The sequence below is a fragment of the Megalopta genalis genome, chromosome 16, assembly GCF_051020955.1.
Source record: "Megalopta genalis isolate 19385.01 chromosome 16, iyMegGena1_principal, whole genome shotgun sequence".
NCBI classification, from domain to species: Eukaryota; Metazoa; Arthropoda; class Insecta; order Hymenoptera; family Halictidae; genus Megalopta; species Megalopta genalis.
The window spans coordinates 6,345,540-6,362,651 of record NC_135028.1 but is presented as its reverse complement, the minus strand read 5'-3'; the positions used below and the strand labels follow the sequence as shown (position 1 = coordinate 6,362,651).

General features: G+C 34.5%; 1 protein-coding gene across 1 annotated transcript; it reads right to left on the bottom strand.

Moving 5' to 3' along the window:
- Window positions 1-336: 336 nt before the first annotated feature.
- Window positions 337-16,636, bottom strand: LOC117227667 (uncharacterized). Its single transcript, XM_033483114.2, has 4 exons — window positions 16,493-16,636; window positions 6,899-7,156; window positions 3,128-3,473; window positions 337-1,156 (listed from the first exon to the last, which is right to left on the bottom strand). The coding sequence occupies exons 2-4, from the start codon at window positions 7,130-7,132 to the stop codon at window positions 789-791; spliced, it is 948 nt and encodes a 315-aa protein (XP_033339005.1). The 5' UTR covers window positions 7,133-7,156; window positions 16,493-16,636; the 3' UTR covers window positions 337-788.
- Window positions 16,637-17,112: the final 476 nt, after the last annotated feature.

Here is a 17,112-nt window from a genome sequence, read left to right as displayed (position 1 = left end):
ATGTGGAATGTAAAGAATAGATAAAGCAAAAGAAAACGTCACCATCTATTAGCAGTAGATAAATTAATTCTCAGAAAACAATTTTGTTACTACTGCATTATTAACGATATTTATAAGTCTTTGGTAGAATCATTTTTTCTACAAACATTAATCTTTGTCTTTTTATTTAAAGCATTAAAGTTGCAACGACGTCTAGGTCAGCGACGTGTTCTGTTGATTAATTGTAGATCTTAAAAGGAATTGTAGAGGTGTTCGTTCGATCTTCTTGTCGCACCTAATTGAATTGTAATTCTAGACTTATCGCCGAGGGTTGATTCGTTAAGAAGACAGTACGACTAAATAGTATCAGTTTATAGAAAATAAATACATGTAATGTAACATTGTATATATATACAAAATGTAACTATGTGCCAAACGTGAACGTATCAAACAAAAATGGAAACACTCTCGCAGGTACACACATCCCGATTATAAAATATTTTCGATGCACACATAATACGTTCGCGTACACACAAGTTCGAGCTCGTTGAAAAGATTGTCGAAATTGTTCAGAACACAATGAAAGTAAACGGAGGAACGCTGGTCGAGGTGTACGCTTTAAGAAATCAGTGTAACCGCTAGTTCCCCCTTCTAATTACCAATTTGTTTACGCAAATGTTATTTTTACAAGTGAGGCAGTACAAAAATCTCCCGTAAACGTTCGAACGAACGTTATCACAAAAAAGTCGAATAATCTCCTTAGTTTTTCCTTATTCCCATTCTACGTGAAGTAAAGAACGATTCCGATTCTACAACTGTAATGGTGTGTTGTACGTGTTGTGCTTTTTATGCCTCGGTGGAGCGACAGGTGGACTTTCCGGTGCCAATAATCGACTGGTCATGAGCCATTTTTTAGCTCTGCCAGCGTGATAGTAATACGAGTAAAGCAACGCCATAGCTGCCAGCACAACCAGAAGGCACGTACCAGCGATAATGATACTGAACAGCCAGAACGGCCCTGTCGATTTTGGCACCAAAGTTGGCTCTGTCGGCGATTTTTCACCGGGAACCGTGGTTGGCACCGCTGGCGGTCTCGGTGGCAGAGGTTCTACATCGTCGCCGATGGTAATATCCGCGCAAGAACGGAACTCCTCTTGAGGCCCACATCCTACAGCTCCTGTAAATAAAATTTTCGAATCTTTAACTGGTTTACTGCTACGAGAACGTTAACCTTCTGCTAGCTGAACGATAATCAGATTTTCATAATTTAGCTGGAAGCTAGTTTTAACCTAGAATCTACTTTTCTAGGAATATCTTTCGATCTAGAATATTTCTTGCACCTTACACGATGTCCGAGAATTCGTGTTACACCCGAAGAAAAAGATGATCCCTGAGGCGACTCGAAGAAGTTTTTTCTTTTGCGAAAATGTTCACCGCGAACGTTCACAGATAACAAGTTATTAACGAAAAACACGGAGCAATCAGGCAGCGAGTAAAATGATTACTGATCACACTGTGTATCACACGAATGTGGTATATTACGGCTGCAAGAGACGCACATGGTATGAAGAAAGTTATCAAATGATATTTCTGTCGCACAAGATGAAAAATATTGATCCTGTCTTGTGTTTTGTAGATCACGCATACGAATTTCCATAAAAATTAATTAATAATTCGATGGTAAGAGAAATTGCGGAAGATATTCAAATTTTCAACGTAATACTTGAACAAATAATTTTGTCTGAAGATGTACTATGCTATTAAGTTTCTCACTCTAAAACACAGAACCAGTAACGAAATTTTACTATTCTGCACCTTCGAGATGTCTCAAAAAGGTATACAGTAATGTCTCTCTAATTGACGCCCAGATTGACCACAAAAAAATGGACAATTTGGGAAGAGGAGATACGATTATTCGATTCTAGGTTTATTTTTATAGTTATAAATTGTCCACAATTATAAAAACGAGCAGCAAGGCTCGAATAATCGTATCTCCTCTTCCCAAATTATCCATTTTAGTGGACAATCTGAGCGTCAGTAAGGGAGACATTACTGTAACTGTTTTTTTGAAGGCATCTAGTTATCACTATATATATACAGGATGGGGCATTTTAAACAGGTATATAACTATATAACTAGATGCCTAGATATATCACTATTTTCGTATTCGATAAGTGTATCTAAATATTTTATACATAAAATAAAGAAGAAGCTAATGTGTGCAATTACCAGAATGGAAAGAATTAAGCATACAAAATTGAAAAGAAATAATTATTATTGATAATTTTGTAATAACAGTTGTACGTGAAGTTTAAATGTAATAAAATGGTTACTCAATGGAACCTCGGCAGTGTATTAATCATTATGAAGAAATCGTGCAATACTCGTACTAATTATGTAATATTTATTACATGCAGAAAGTTAATTAATTCTTCTACCTTTATTCAAGTGGAATACTGATATCATTTAGCTTTCTCTTGCATGGTTCATCATTTTAAACAGTCTGTTTTAAAAATAATTCTTGCCTCATTATGAAACATACAAGCTTCATCAATAGTTTGATACTAAAAATTGCTCAAGTATATTAATTACACTAATCATAGCCCTTAACGATGTAATATATAATTATAACTCGTATCATCGCAGAAGTTTAGAATTAACGGTCGTAAAGTCATACAACAATAAATATCCTTTACGTGAAAATTACGCGAATCGTGACAGATTTTCATTTCAAAATACGTAAAATTGCCAACAATTTTTCAAAGCCACTACAAATGATATCAAAATTGCCTAATGGACCAGATTATTTGGAAACTTCTGCTCACGTTTACCGAGCTCTAAAAACATGCTCTATCATCAGAAGTACAATAATGTCTCCCTAATTGACGCTCAGATTGTCCACAAAAATGGACAATTCGGGAAGAGGAGATAGCCTTGCGGCTCGTTTTTATAGTTGCTAAGAATCGGTAATTACAAAAACGAGGCGCAAGACTCAAATTAATCGTACTTCCTCTTCTCGAATTGTCCATTTTTGTGGACAATCTGAGCGGACAATCTGAGCGTCAATTAGAGAGACATTACTGTATCGCTTTCGGTTTAACGAGAAAAGCATGCTGCGGAAGTGCTGATAAACAGCGGCTGACAATACCTGTTCCGTTTCCACAATCGCCCCAATTGTTCCCAGCTATGTATCGCCATTGGAAGACGCATTGTGCGCATGTTAGATCGTCCGGTAATTTGTAGAAAGCCTCAAAAATCTTGTTCCCCGGGCCCGGATAGTATCTGGCCGATCCGTTCTCCATTCGCAGAAAATACTTGTCCAAGCATTCCTGGTCGACTTCCTTTCCCTTGTAGGACATCGCGCACATACGAAACTCGAAGTAACCATGATGATTCGCTGTCAGTTCCACTCGGACTGGTATTACAGAACCAGTTCGATACTTTCTTACTATCACGCTGTTTCCGTATTTTCCGCCGGTCTCGTGCGGGCGAGGCTGCGATCAAATAAATATTACACCTACAGCGACTCCTATTTAATATTCCCAAAAATGTCTCGCAATCCGAAAGTGGCGGGTTCCTCAGGTCATTTGAAGCAACTTTTTCCTTTACCAAAATGTTCTCCGAGGCACCGTTAACGAGTTATTAACGAAAAACAGTGACCAATAAGAATCGAATACGGCTGACGCGAGGCGGCCCAGCCAACCAGCGCACGAAGCCCAGTTCCGCTCATTGGCTCGGTCGCCTCGCGCCAGCCGAGCTCGCCTCTCATTGGTCACTGTTTTTCGTTAATAACACGTTAACGGCGCCTCGGAGAACATTTTTGTAAAGGAAAAAGTTGCTTCAAATGGCCCGAGGAACCCGCCACTTTCGGATTGCGAGACATTTTTGGGACACCATGTATAATACGATACATGTGTTTAGAAGTGAATTTGCACACAATGAGCATTCTTCGACTTCTAAATTGTACGTCACGACATACCCTGTGAGCTAAAATGAAACTAAATCTAAACCTTTGTGTCAAATATGTGCGCACACATGTATATGCATGTATAGTGGATAATGAAACGAAAGTTAAAGACAGCCGAAAAAGCTTTTAAATTAGACGTGATGCATACAATATGTATTCAAATATGTGTCATTTAGGAGCGAATTTGCATACAATATGCATTCTTCAACGTCCGAAACGTATAAAACTCCCATAATATATCCTGTGACTTATAATGATACCAAATCCTTTGATTAGATTCGTACGTAATTAGTAAAAAAGCAATTAATGACAGTTATAGAAACGTTTAACCCTTTGCGAACGAGAATGTTTTCGAGTACTAGAAACAATTGCCTCAGAGAGCTTGATTATTTAACAAAGAAGTAAATAATAGGTGACGCGAACAATATATCTTGATCTTTTATTATGTGAATTATTATTACGGCGACGTTCATCTTCAAAGGGTTAAATATCTTCTATGATTGGATTATAATTTCGTGCATTTCTTTGCAACACGAGACCTCGAATAAAATACAAGCGTGAATCGACAGCAAAAGAAAATGATGGAAGAATTTTCTGCGCAAGTATTGATAAGAAACAGAATGCTTATCAATTATAAGTAATAGAAGAATTTAATTATAGTACAAGCAATAGAAGAAATCGGTAGAAAAGGATGATGAATGAACGGCAACGAGATGTCTCCGACGAAGAGTTTCCTGGCATTTCGTCGCGCTTCTGTCGGAAATTTGTTGAGCAAGGAGATCCAAGTTTCGGGTCTTACAGGGTATATTTTTCGGGATAATGTCGAAATGTCTGGCGCTGTTACAGCGGGTGCATGTGCACTCGACAGACCGAAAAGCCGCAAATAGTAATTTATACTGTGTTGCAAGGACGTCACTAGGAGATAATTGCACCGACTTTACTTAGTGGGATTTTCGTATCCGACGGATTCAACCATACAAGTGCTTCGAAGATGTGAGATGGACCACCTAATGGACCACCTAATAAACTTAATAATCATCTTAACTCGTTCAGTTATACCCACTGATCGAAAATTGTTCGTTCATAAGTGCATAACACTTTCTTTACCATATTTTTACCATATTTTTCGAACCACGAGTTTTCTTCATTTCCTTATAAGAAGTTTTATACAGTTATCTGTAATCTTGCGTAGGAGCCTCAGATTACTCGTTAAAGTCCCGTTAGGCGATTTCAATATTTCGTGAGTAAAACGAGAACGGAGAATTTAGCATCGTAGCGTTACCTTTTTAGAATTTATTTCCCCATGACAACAAACTATAGAATATATTTTCGTCGCGCATATGTAAAGATAAATAAACAGATTCGTGGGCAACAGAATGTAGAAATAATACAGATACTGTACTTATAAGATTCAAAGTATGTTTAAAATAATATATAATAATAATAATATATTTTGAAAAATTATATACAAATTTTTAAATTTCAAATTTATATATTTGAAAATTATTCTTATTATTATTATTATAAATTATTATATATTATTATAATATATTATATTATATATATTATTATTATTATAGATAATATAATATACTATAATAATATATAATAATTTTCAAATAAATAAGCATTAGTGACTAATTTTCATTTATAAATTAAATTTATTTACAGCTCAAGATATTCTTTAATTGTGCATCTATGTTTATACACAGAATTTCGACAATGAAATGTAATAGTACAGACTAAGTGTCTGCAAAAGCACGAAAAATTTTAATGTGAAAGTATGAATTGAGATCAAATTATTATCGTTATATCATTAATTCTGTGAAACAGGTGGTCGCCAATTACCCTATATAGTTAACGCGACCACATTAAAATAAATAAAATATTCTCCTTCGATTGTCACGCGAAGATCAATTAAATTTTGTTCTTCTTTTTTTAATAAAGGAAATACCTAAAGTCGTAACTAGACCACGATTATATTATTATTTAAAATCAATCGACGAAGTAAACAATTATGAAGACATAAGCAGAGTTTTAATAGCGTTGTTACGCCGTTTTCAACTCGTCCAAATTATTAAAAGAAACGATATATTTTCATTTCATTTTTGTTTCAACGCTTTTTACACTTGGAGCATGCATGAGTCGCAAAACGTACACAGCTATAGATATATCTTCTGTTGCAAAACAGTAATCGTTTATCACTGAAAGCGACGTTAACCTTTTAGGTACGGCTGAATTCTGCGCGAGGCTATTTCTCCGGACGGCAGAGTCTGATATGTATTGTACAGAGTCTGATACTGTATATCCTCTCTGTATATACAGGGTGTCCCAAAAGTGGCGGGTTCCTCGGGCCATTTGAAGCAACTTTTTCCTTTACAAAAATTTTCTTCGAGGCACCGTTAACGAGTTATTAACGAAAAACAGTGACCAATGAGAGGCGAGCTCGGCTGGCGCGAGGCGATCGAGCCAATGAGCGGAACTGGGCTTCGCGCGCTGGTTGGCTGGGCCGCCTCGCGTCAGCCGTACTCGATTCTTATTGGTCACTGTTTTTCGTTAATAACTCGTTAACGGTGCCTCGGAGAACATTTTTGTAAAGGAAGAAGTTGCTTCAAATGATCCGAGGAACCCGCCATTTCCGGATTGCGAGACATTTTTGGGACACCCTGCAGACTGTTGTAAATCGATGTGAAGACAAAAGAAGTGTGAAACAATGCATACGAAGACGATTATTTGGTTCAAACGATGAGCGAGTGAGCTACTAGAGCAAGCCACTATAGTGGCGCGTCGGGCCTAAAAGGTTAAGTACTATGTGTTCTTCCTGCGCACCCGGTTCGATCTGGGATAACGGAACAATACTTTCGTTTTCGACCCAATTCTGTTCGGCGAATATAAGCGAATATAAGCGTTCGAATTAGCGTCTAGCAATCCCATTAAAAGTTTCCATCTTACCGCTGGCGTGTCCCAAGCGTCTCCGCAGATACCGCAGTTTCCTTTGTTCCGTTGCCACTGCCTGGTGAAGCCGCCACAATAACATTCGTGATCATTGTAATCGTGCGGCGTATCGAACCCGTATCGCCACATCGAGGCCCGCGAGGGCGGTTCGATTAGTCTTCCATGGGCCGAAGCTTTCTTTACGACTAGCACGCTTACGAGCAACAGTAAACTGAAGGTGTAGAGGCGCATCCTTGCAGCGACGAATCCGAGACCCTAAAATCGCACGTTTTCAAGTCATTTCGCCATCTCGTTTTTAGTAAGGTCATTTCGTTCAATTAACACGTTAAGCACTCGATTATCGTTCACAGAAATTCTCACGCTATCAGAGTCGTTTAATTAATGAAACTGAAACTAGATAGTTGAAATTTGCCAATTTGATTATTTTCATTAATGAATTTCTCAAGAAACTGACGGCGATGGAGAGGAACAATTTCCCCCCAGAAAGTTGTCGGACTGCGTTATTTATTGACGAACCAGTCGAACTGATAGTCAAATTTCTTCATTGAAGATAGTCTTTAGTCAATGAAAAAATTAATTTGCTACAATATCAGCAATATTTACGCAGCTACTGAATTCGCATATCTGGCGATGATCAGCCTGCGTAAACTAGGCTTTAGATTTCCACGGAAATGTTACATCGTGGAAACCAGGCTAATTACAAGGTCAATACTCGCCCACATTTCTCTATTTTTAATGTCTTAATTGCTCTGTTAGCGCTTCGTGTTCATTGTCACAAGACTAACTTAATCAACGATCATCAAACCAAAATGCCAAAATGCGTCCAGATAACGCGTTAAATTCTTTACTCTTAAAAAGAACAAAAAAAAAGTAATACATAGACTGCAGATTATTATTATTATTTAAATACCTATTAAAAATCTGTTACAATTGATTTCACCTTCTATTTCGAATCAATTCTAAATTAAGATTCTATTAAAAATTACATTTTTCAGAAATATGAATAGATGAGACATAGAACTATGTAGACATAAGTATTTCAGAATATTATATAATATTAATATTAATATTAACATAATATAACATAATAATCAGAATATTTTAGATTTATTATTTTCAATTCATGAGATTAAATTCATATTTATTTATTTAATATGTGACCAATATACGAGATAAAATGCAGCGATATTATAATAAACGAAACAATGTGACCGGAATGCGAGATTTTAACAATGCTCCTCGAAACCGGACTCGGCTAAATTCCCTCCCGGCAGGCCAGGACGGACTGGACACAAAGGAGAAACTGGCAAACCGGTTGGCACAAGGCTTACCACTGCTGCAAACTCGCTATCAGAACCTACGCGAATTCTATATTATTGTATATACCTGCACTAGATTGCACGAAAGGAAAAAAAAGCTGATATTTCGAGGCAGCATGGTTTGCCGGAGTTAAACCCTTAAATGCATGATCTTCTGTTTTGAATTTTAAAAAATCGTTTTTCATAGGAATGTAGTCACATAGGTTGCGTAAAAAATAAATAAAAAAATCTAGGCAACAATATTGAGTATTTATTTTGAAAGAAAGTTGTATGTAGACTTTTGGCAACAATATGCGTTTATTACTCAAATTATTGTAGACGTAAACAAATGGTCATGTATTTATATTATCTATTAATATAGGAATGTTCACATTATTTATAAATGAAATGCAGCAAAGCAATTGCGATTTTTTTACTAATTTTTAAACTCGAGAAAAGAAAATATCTCTCCAAGTGACACATTGAACGTTATCACCCACCGCATTCAAATGTCAAAAAGCATATAACTTACTCGCCAAAAGTAATGTCAAGTCTTTTGTCTCACACATGGTCTATTGTCTATTGTTATCAACGTGTGTCCGGAAACGCACATACTCAGGTTTTCGAATAAAATTAAGTGGAACTGGAATGTAGACGATTGGCAACAATATATGCATTTAAGGATTAATGAAAGTGGCATCGGAAGCGAGGCATCGTTCACGATATTACAACGATGTTGCACGGTTTTAATGAACGCGGTTTATCATAACTAACGGGAAAACTGCAATCTGATTCGAGGATAATGATAGATCTGACGTTAAGTTAAAGGTAGTGTGAAATTATGGTGATTCATGGACTGGAAAGCGACCGGCGAGAAGTGACGAAGCGAAAGAAATGACGAATCCACGCGGCACGGGATATTTTTTATTGGAACTGTTCTTTTAATTAGCCGGTTATTCGATCAGAATGCAAACAATGTAATGATTCATTAAAGAAATAGAAAAAGAAATCCTGAAGAAAGAAAATCTCATTGACATTTTAAACCGTTGTAATATTGTTAAAAAAAGAATCGTAGGACAATAGTCCTAGACTTATTTTAAAGTTTCAACAATTTTAACTGATTTAAAAATTTCACAATCCACTGTACGTTCGTTTATTTTGCAGATTTTTCTGCATGATCTAGCGAATGGGAAACTGATGATACGTTTTTTTTTGTTTTTTTTTTGAAAATGCTACGAATGAAAAAGGTATTCAGAAACAAAGCAAAATGTTTGTCATGACTGTATTTACTATGGATTTAAAGATTGATGCTTTACAACGTTTCATGAAACGGAAATGACAAGCTAGTTTAATTAAACCCCTGCGTGCCTTATATTAGTTTAAAGTGGACATAACAAATTTATATTTGACATTTATATGATATTTATTCAAATATCCTAGAAGGGAGAAACTATAAATTTATGGTAGAGATTCAGTCACAGACCCTGCTGTTTCTTGAGACATTTCGATTTCTAACATTTTTGAGAACGTACGTGTTTTCAATTTCTCACCCCTATATCGTGTAAAAATATGATACGAAAGAATCAGCGATTGATCGCGAAAGTGGAGGCTTCACACTTCGAAGCGAGTCCAGGTTTATCGTTGTACAATTCTTTTTCACGAAATTATAACAGTTCAAATATGGAGGATTTTTCGACAATTCATTTCGAGAAATTCTTTGGTCGTCGAAATCCTTAGCTGATAAAGGATTCCATTTTTTCACTCGTAATTATTAGTAAAATAAACAATAATTGTACCTTAACCTAGTTGCTATTATTTGCAACGAGTTGCCGCTATTTATTAAGCAGCTTGAGTAGAAATGAACATTATTTATTATTCTATCCAATAGTAAATACATGATAAATACACTGTTATGATTGTATTTTATATACAGGGTGTCCCAAAAATGTCTCGCAATCCGGAAATGGCGGGTTCCTCGGATCATTTGAAGCAGCTTCTTCCTTTACAAAAATGTTCTCCGAGGCACCGTTAACGAGTTATTAGCGAAAAACAGTGACCAATAAGAATCGAGTACGGCTGACGCGAGGCGGCCCAGCCAACCAGCGCACGAAGCCCAGTTCCGCTCAGTGGCTCGATCGCCTCGCGCCAGCCGAGCTCGCCTCTCATTGGTCACTGTTCTTTGTTAATAACTCGTTAACGGTGCCTCGGAGAGAATTTTTGTAAAGGAAAAAGTTGCTTCAAACGACCTGAGGAACCCGCCACTTTCGGATTGCGAGACATTTTTGGGACACCCTGTATATGTTTTAAAAACGCAGAAATAAAGATAGTGTAAAATACACGTTGGCTAAATGTCGTAATCAGACTGCTGATCATTATACATTTACGGCAGGTGCGGAGCTTTGAGATACAAGGAAACGAATAAATTAACGTATAATTAGATTTAATAGCATTTTTATTTCCTTTTTACATCGAGCAATCTTCTCGTTGAGGAACGGAACTTTTCTGTGTTCTTAATCTTTGTTAAATGACGTACGAAATTAGAATCAAGCATAAGTTCTGCAATCTAGTTAAAATTGTTTCCATTGTCTCTTATATTTTGATATCGCTGCGCAAGGAAGAAGCATAGAAAAATTGTTAGAAATTCAGAATAAATTTAGTCACGTAGTAACTTCAATCGTAATTTCGTCATGGTTGCACCAATAATATCAATAATATTATTAAATACCGTGGATACAAACATAGGAAAGCACGGTATGCTGATGAAGATGCTAGTTTATGTAAAAATGCGTTTTCTAAAGGTACATATATACATAAATCCTTGACTGTGGGTCGCAGTCTAGTTACTAGTAATCGAATTGAATATGTATACCGAAAGTAGGTAGACTGAAACTGTGTGAATGGCACACCTAATGCTACGTGTCGACTTAGAAATATTATCCTCGGGACTAGCATTCGAGAACGAATTTCACTACCTCTCGCAGTATAATGAATTAGTAATAAATTACTATACGTCGCAGTATAGGGTTTTCAAATCATTATTGTGCTCATATTCGAGGCAGCTTCGTATTTTATTTCGAATTTGTTACTCACAATGAGATCCCGCGGATACTTTTAGTATCCACCACACACACACATTGGCAATAATTTTTCATTAATATTATAATTTCAATTTCATCGACATATACTCAAACTTTCTTGAAAATAGAATAATATTGCATTAAGAGAAAGTGAGGAAAATTAATAAAGGCTAATGGAAGCTAATAGAACTACTAGAAACTAATAGAAACTAATAGAAACGTTCAAACTCTCTCTAAAAAAAAAAAAGAAGAAAGACAAACTGTACTCTTCCAAGCGCTGTCGATTCTGATACGATTAGATAAAATGACTAAAGGGAGACTACTTTTTCTGATAACGCCGATTTCATGTGAATATAATCATGGACCTGGTTAAAACCACGGTGCACATCTGTGAACAGTCTATATTTGAAATTCTGCTATCACATGAAATATATAGATAATATAGATAATATATACAGGGTGGGGCATTTTAAACAGGTCACCTGAATAACTCGATTGTTTTTGAAGATAGGAGAAAATGCACTAGACCAAACTTACTTGGTATCGGGGGGCTCATATATATATATATATATATATAATCTGGTATTACCAATTTTTCTGTAGGTGAAGGCGTCAAGGAGATATGAAGGTCAATTCTGCTTTTTTAAATGGAACAGTAAGATTTTTTACTTATATTCTGATAGAGTGTTTCGAGGCGAATAGAATGAACTATTACGAAGGTCATTCAAGGTCACCCAAAGTGACACAGAAAAGCAAAGCTAAAATACAAGTAAAATGGCAAATAATCACTCAAATTTGTTCATAAATCTAATCAAAAAATAATGTCATCTATTTATATATATATATATATATATATATATATATATATATATATATATATATATACATTTTTTTTTTACTGTATATAATATATAACATTATGTATATAATTACTGTATATTAATTATAATTACTGAATGTAAAAATTCTGTTAATAACAGAAATGTTATGTAGAACGAATTAACCATTTTCAAATCGAGAAAATGAACTATTAGAAAAACATTTAATATATTACATCGTCTCTCACACAGCAACATTTTTACTTCTTCCAGGATACATATATTCATTTGAAGTTGACTAGATTCCGCAGAGAACAGAAGTACAAGCGGGTGAAACTTCAGAAGAAGTTTAAGGCAACACAGTTTTCCATCCAGGTACGTATGTACAACGCATAACGAGGAGACATAATGAGAAAACAGATTATAGAGAAACTCGAAATACTCACGAGATACATATTCAAAGCGCCCCAGAAAATGGTGATTTCATGGAATAAATTATAGTTCACGGTGAAAACAAACAAACCGTGGCCACCGCCCAGGCGAGACGGTGCAACGATCGATAATAGAAAGCGTCAGGGATTTACTTGTTCTCTCGTGAGTTCAGAATGAAATCCTATTTACACTTTTATTCGCACGTCGGAGGCGCGTCGTTCCGTTCGAAAAAAAAGGTTTTCGCGAACCGGACTCGAATCGGAACGATGTCAAATTTACTGATAGCAAATCTGAATCTAGAAACAAATCTGAATCGAATCGGTGCATGAATGTTGATTAACCACTAATGTCTCAGGAATGTTCGTTTATTGTCGAAAATGTTTGAAGTATTTGAATTTTAGTCGCATTAATCGAGTACAGAATATATATAATATAAATATAAAAAATATATACAGTAATATATCATATATTATATACAGTAAAAAATAATATATATATACAGGAATTATATAGATAATATTATATATTATATACACTAAAAAAATATATATATATTTTTTACTTTATATAATATATTATTGTAATATATATATTATTATATTATTATTATATTAATAATAATAATATTATAATATATTAATATTATATTAATAATAATAATATTATAATATATTAATATTATATTAATAATAATAATAATATATTATTATTATTACTGTATATATATATTTGATGCGATAGCAGAATTTCAAATATAGACTGTTACTCGCAAACAGATTAATTTCTTTCAAATGTTGGCTCGGAATTTATCGTATTTTTATGTTGCTATTTATGTCGAAAAACTATTGCTTTGGGAGATATTTTAACATCAATATTGCGAATCCCTATTATTAGTACATAATTGGGTAATTATGCAAAAAAGAGGACCGACTGCATTGATTCAACAAATGACATTATGCTCATCCGCAACAATATTGTGATCATAAAATGGATAACCTATTTAATTGCTATGAAATTAGTCCTAAATTATCGCGTAATAGATTTCGTATTTTATATTATTTGAATCGATGTTTTTGTTATGCTCGATTATAGCGTACCTTGTTTCGTCGATAAAATTTGCACGCATACGGATTCATCGAAATAAACTTGCGCCCCGCATTGGACGGTCCGGCCCGTTTTCCCGTGCGTTGTTCTCCGATTGTCGTCCCATACATTTGATATCTTCGCAATGCATGATCCACTTATACCGATCTTAGAAAGTTACCACCAAAAATTTACGACTGCACTGGCAACGAGACCACGAATGGTAAAAGTGTGTTAGAGGAACGCGTGTTAACGGAATCGAAATTTTGCCTCTGCATCACAGTTATGTTAACAAAATGATATTTGTGTTTTCCAAATCCAATTTAAATCGTTGCAAGAAAATAATCTAATCTACACCACCGTGATCGTACGATATCAAGTGGTTTCTACACTGTTCCACCCTTTAATCATTATACCGAGAATGATTTATTAGTTCGAATAGAACAACAACAACGGCGTGAACAACGATACTTTTCGGATGTGTATTTCTCACGCGGCGAGTAATTAAAACGAAAGTATCAGAATTCTGGGAAAAATTCTATCGTGCGACCCCCATACAAATAAAGAAAGCACGAGACCGCGATACAATTTAGAATCCACTGGACTAATACTGCAGATTGTTACCCGGTATATTGTTGGATTGACATTTCCGTAGTACCTAAACGAACACTTCTCTGTCAACAATTTATATCGTTGTAAATATGATAAATATAATAGTAATATGTATAATAGCAGTTTACTGCAGTCCGACGAATATTATTAAATATATTTAATATTTAATAATATCTAATAATATTAAATGTATCTAATATTTAATAATATCTAATAATATTAAATGTATCTAATATTTATATATAATAATATCTAATAATATTAAATATATCTAATATTTAATAATATCTAATAATATTCAATATATCTAATATTTAATAATATCTAATAATATTAAATATATCCAATATTTAATAATATCTAATATATCTAATATTTAATAATATCTAATAATATTAAATATATCTAATATTAAATGTATCTAATATTTAATAATATCTAATAATATTAAATATATCCAATATTTAATAATATCTAATAATATTAAATATATCTAATATTAAATGTATCTAATATTTAATAATATCTAATAATATTCAATATATCTAATATTTAATAATATCTAATAATATTAAATATATCTAATATTTAATAATATCTAATAATTATTATTAGAACGAATATACAGAACGTTCTTAGAAAACAGGGTGCTGGCAAACTGACACTAAGGGCATTAAAGCGATATCGCGTAAAACAATGGAAATTATGATTCCGACAAACAGAACGTGTAGTTACTATTACTATTTATAAATCAACGCTGTACATACCGGTGATAGCTTACAATTACTGCTAGTCTTTAAAAAATCATGGACTAATAATTTCTAATTTCTAATCATTTCTGTTCGAATTATTATTAATCTACTTTCACATGTAACACAGCGATCATTTAAAAAAAAAAAGCTGTTACATAAACTGATATTTTTAAATTTCCTTGAACTTGTCAAATTGAACATATATTTTTCTTTCTGACACTACGATGGTCATACAAAAACGATCAAAACCAGCTGAAATGAAACATTTCACTCGTCAAGTACATCGAGTACGAAGCAATGCAAATATTTAAAGAACTTCAACATATTGCTACATTACTTTCAAGCTTGTTGACGTTGTTGAAGACAATATAATTTTATTTAAATACTGTTTTCTGCTTGTTGACATTATTGGAAGAAATATAGTTCTATTTATAACGCTCCAACGACGGACTTTCCTGACAAAAATATAGCTTGCTATGCTCTTAAGCATCATCCATAACGTTATTTATCAATTTGTTACAATGTATTTCTTAAGGTACTCCTTCGAGAAACGTTAGTTTTTAAAAGTTATGAAATTTTTTATTAATTGTTAGGAACTATATATATAGTTCTTAAATTTTTTATTAATTGTTAGAAGCTATATATATAATTCCTAAATTTTTTATTAATTGTTAGGAACTATATATATAGTTCCTAAATTTTTTATTCATTGTTAGGAACTATATATATAGTTCCTAAATTTTTTATTCATTGTTAGGAACTATATATATAGTTCCTAAATTTTTTATTAATTGTTAGGAACTATATATATAGTTCCTAAATTTTTTATTAATTGTTAGAAGTTATATATATAGTTCCTAAATTTTTTATTAATTGTTAGGATCTATATATATAGTTCCTAAATTTTTTATTAATTGTTAGAAGTTATATATATAGTTCCTAAATTTTTTATTAATTGTTAGGATCTATATATATAGTTCCTAAATTTTTTGTTAATTGGTAAGAACAATATATATAGTCCCTAACAATTAATAAAAGATTTCATAACTTAAAGTTTCATAATTTTTCAAAATTAACGTGTCTAGCAGGAGTGCTTTAAAAAATATATTATATTTACATTGTGAATATATATATATATATATATATATATATACATTACATTGCTAACAATTGAAGCTGGACAATTTGTTCTTACGAAACACTGATAGCAACTATCCTAAATTACTCCACAAAAGAAACAACGATACAATCCTTCCGTTTTTTCCCTAGTGTTACAGTTTTCCTAGTGTCAACCCTTTGCACTCGAATGGTGGACGCCTCTAAAAACTCCAAGTGTTTCATAAAAACCACTGCTAACGCCTGAAACGTGGCACGTGAAAGTGCGAAGTTTTTGCTCACAACAAAAGCAGAATAGAAAAAAGCAGCAAATAATCTGAAGAAACGTCTGATTCCTGCCAAAATATCGTCGGTAGAGTGCGAACGATTAATATTTGAATATATCTAGACTTCTCGTACTCACTTGATTCGAAGGGCTCTACGCTGCGGTACGCGTGTTCTGTTCCTACGGTGGTTTCTCGGTTCAATTTCTCAGCAAGGTAGCGGCGAAGTATCCGGAACTGGACACGTCTCGCGGCACTGAACCACCTCGTTTGTCATCGAGGGTCAAAAGCCGGTGGCGAACGCGTACCGTCCGAACCGTCTGCGGCGAAGAAACGAAAGGCCCGGCTCTCTCGGAAGTGGGCACGTCTCTGGCACCGGTGAATCAGACCCCACGGAAAAGGCCCAGACCCCGGTCACTCGACGACTGAACTCGACTTTGCTCGGAGCCGTGCGCGGACCCTCGGCGACGTGGGAGTAGGTCATTAGAACGAAGCGATCGCCGGTATTCACGGCACGACACGACACGGCGTGGCTCGATCCGGCATGCTACGCTACATGTACGTGTACAAGTCGGCGATACAAGTGCCTATGACTTTCAGGGAAAAGATCGCATCCAAAGGCGTTTCCGTTCGCTTCCTATAGCGGTCGACATTCCCATGGGAACAGCGCCTATGCTCGATTTGAGCTACTCTGCTCGATTGAAATGTCGAAAATTGTTTCCACTGTAAACAGAATATTATTATACAATTTTGTGCGACA

Bases quoted from the DNA above. Each gene is read 5' to 3' on its own strand.
- LOC117227667 (XM_033483114.2), bottom strand. From the start codon at position 7,132: ATGCGCCTCTACACCTTCAGTTTACTGTTGCTCGTAAGCGTGCTAGTC. The intron at 3,474-6,898 runs GTAAGATGGAAA...ATTTGATCGCAG, and splicing joins ACGCTTGGGACACGCCAGCG to CCTCGCCCGCACGAGACCGG. The intron at 1,157-3,127 runs GTATTGTCAGCC...TTTTATTTACAG, and splicing joins CGATTGTGGAAACGGAACAG to GAGCTGTAGGATGTGGGCCT.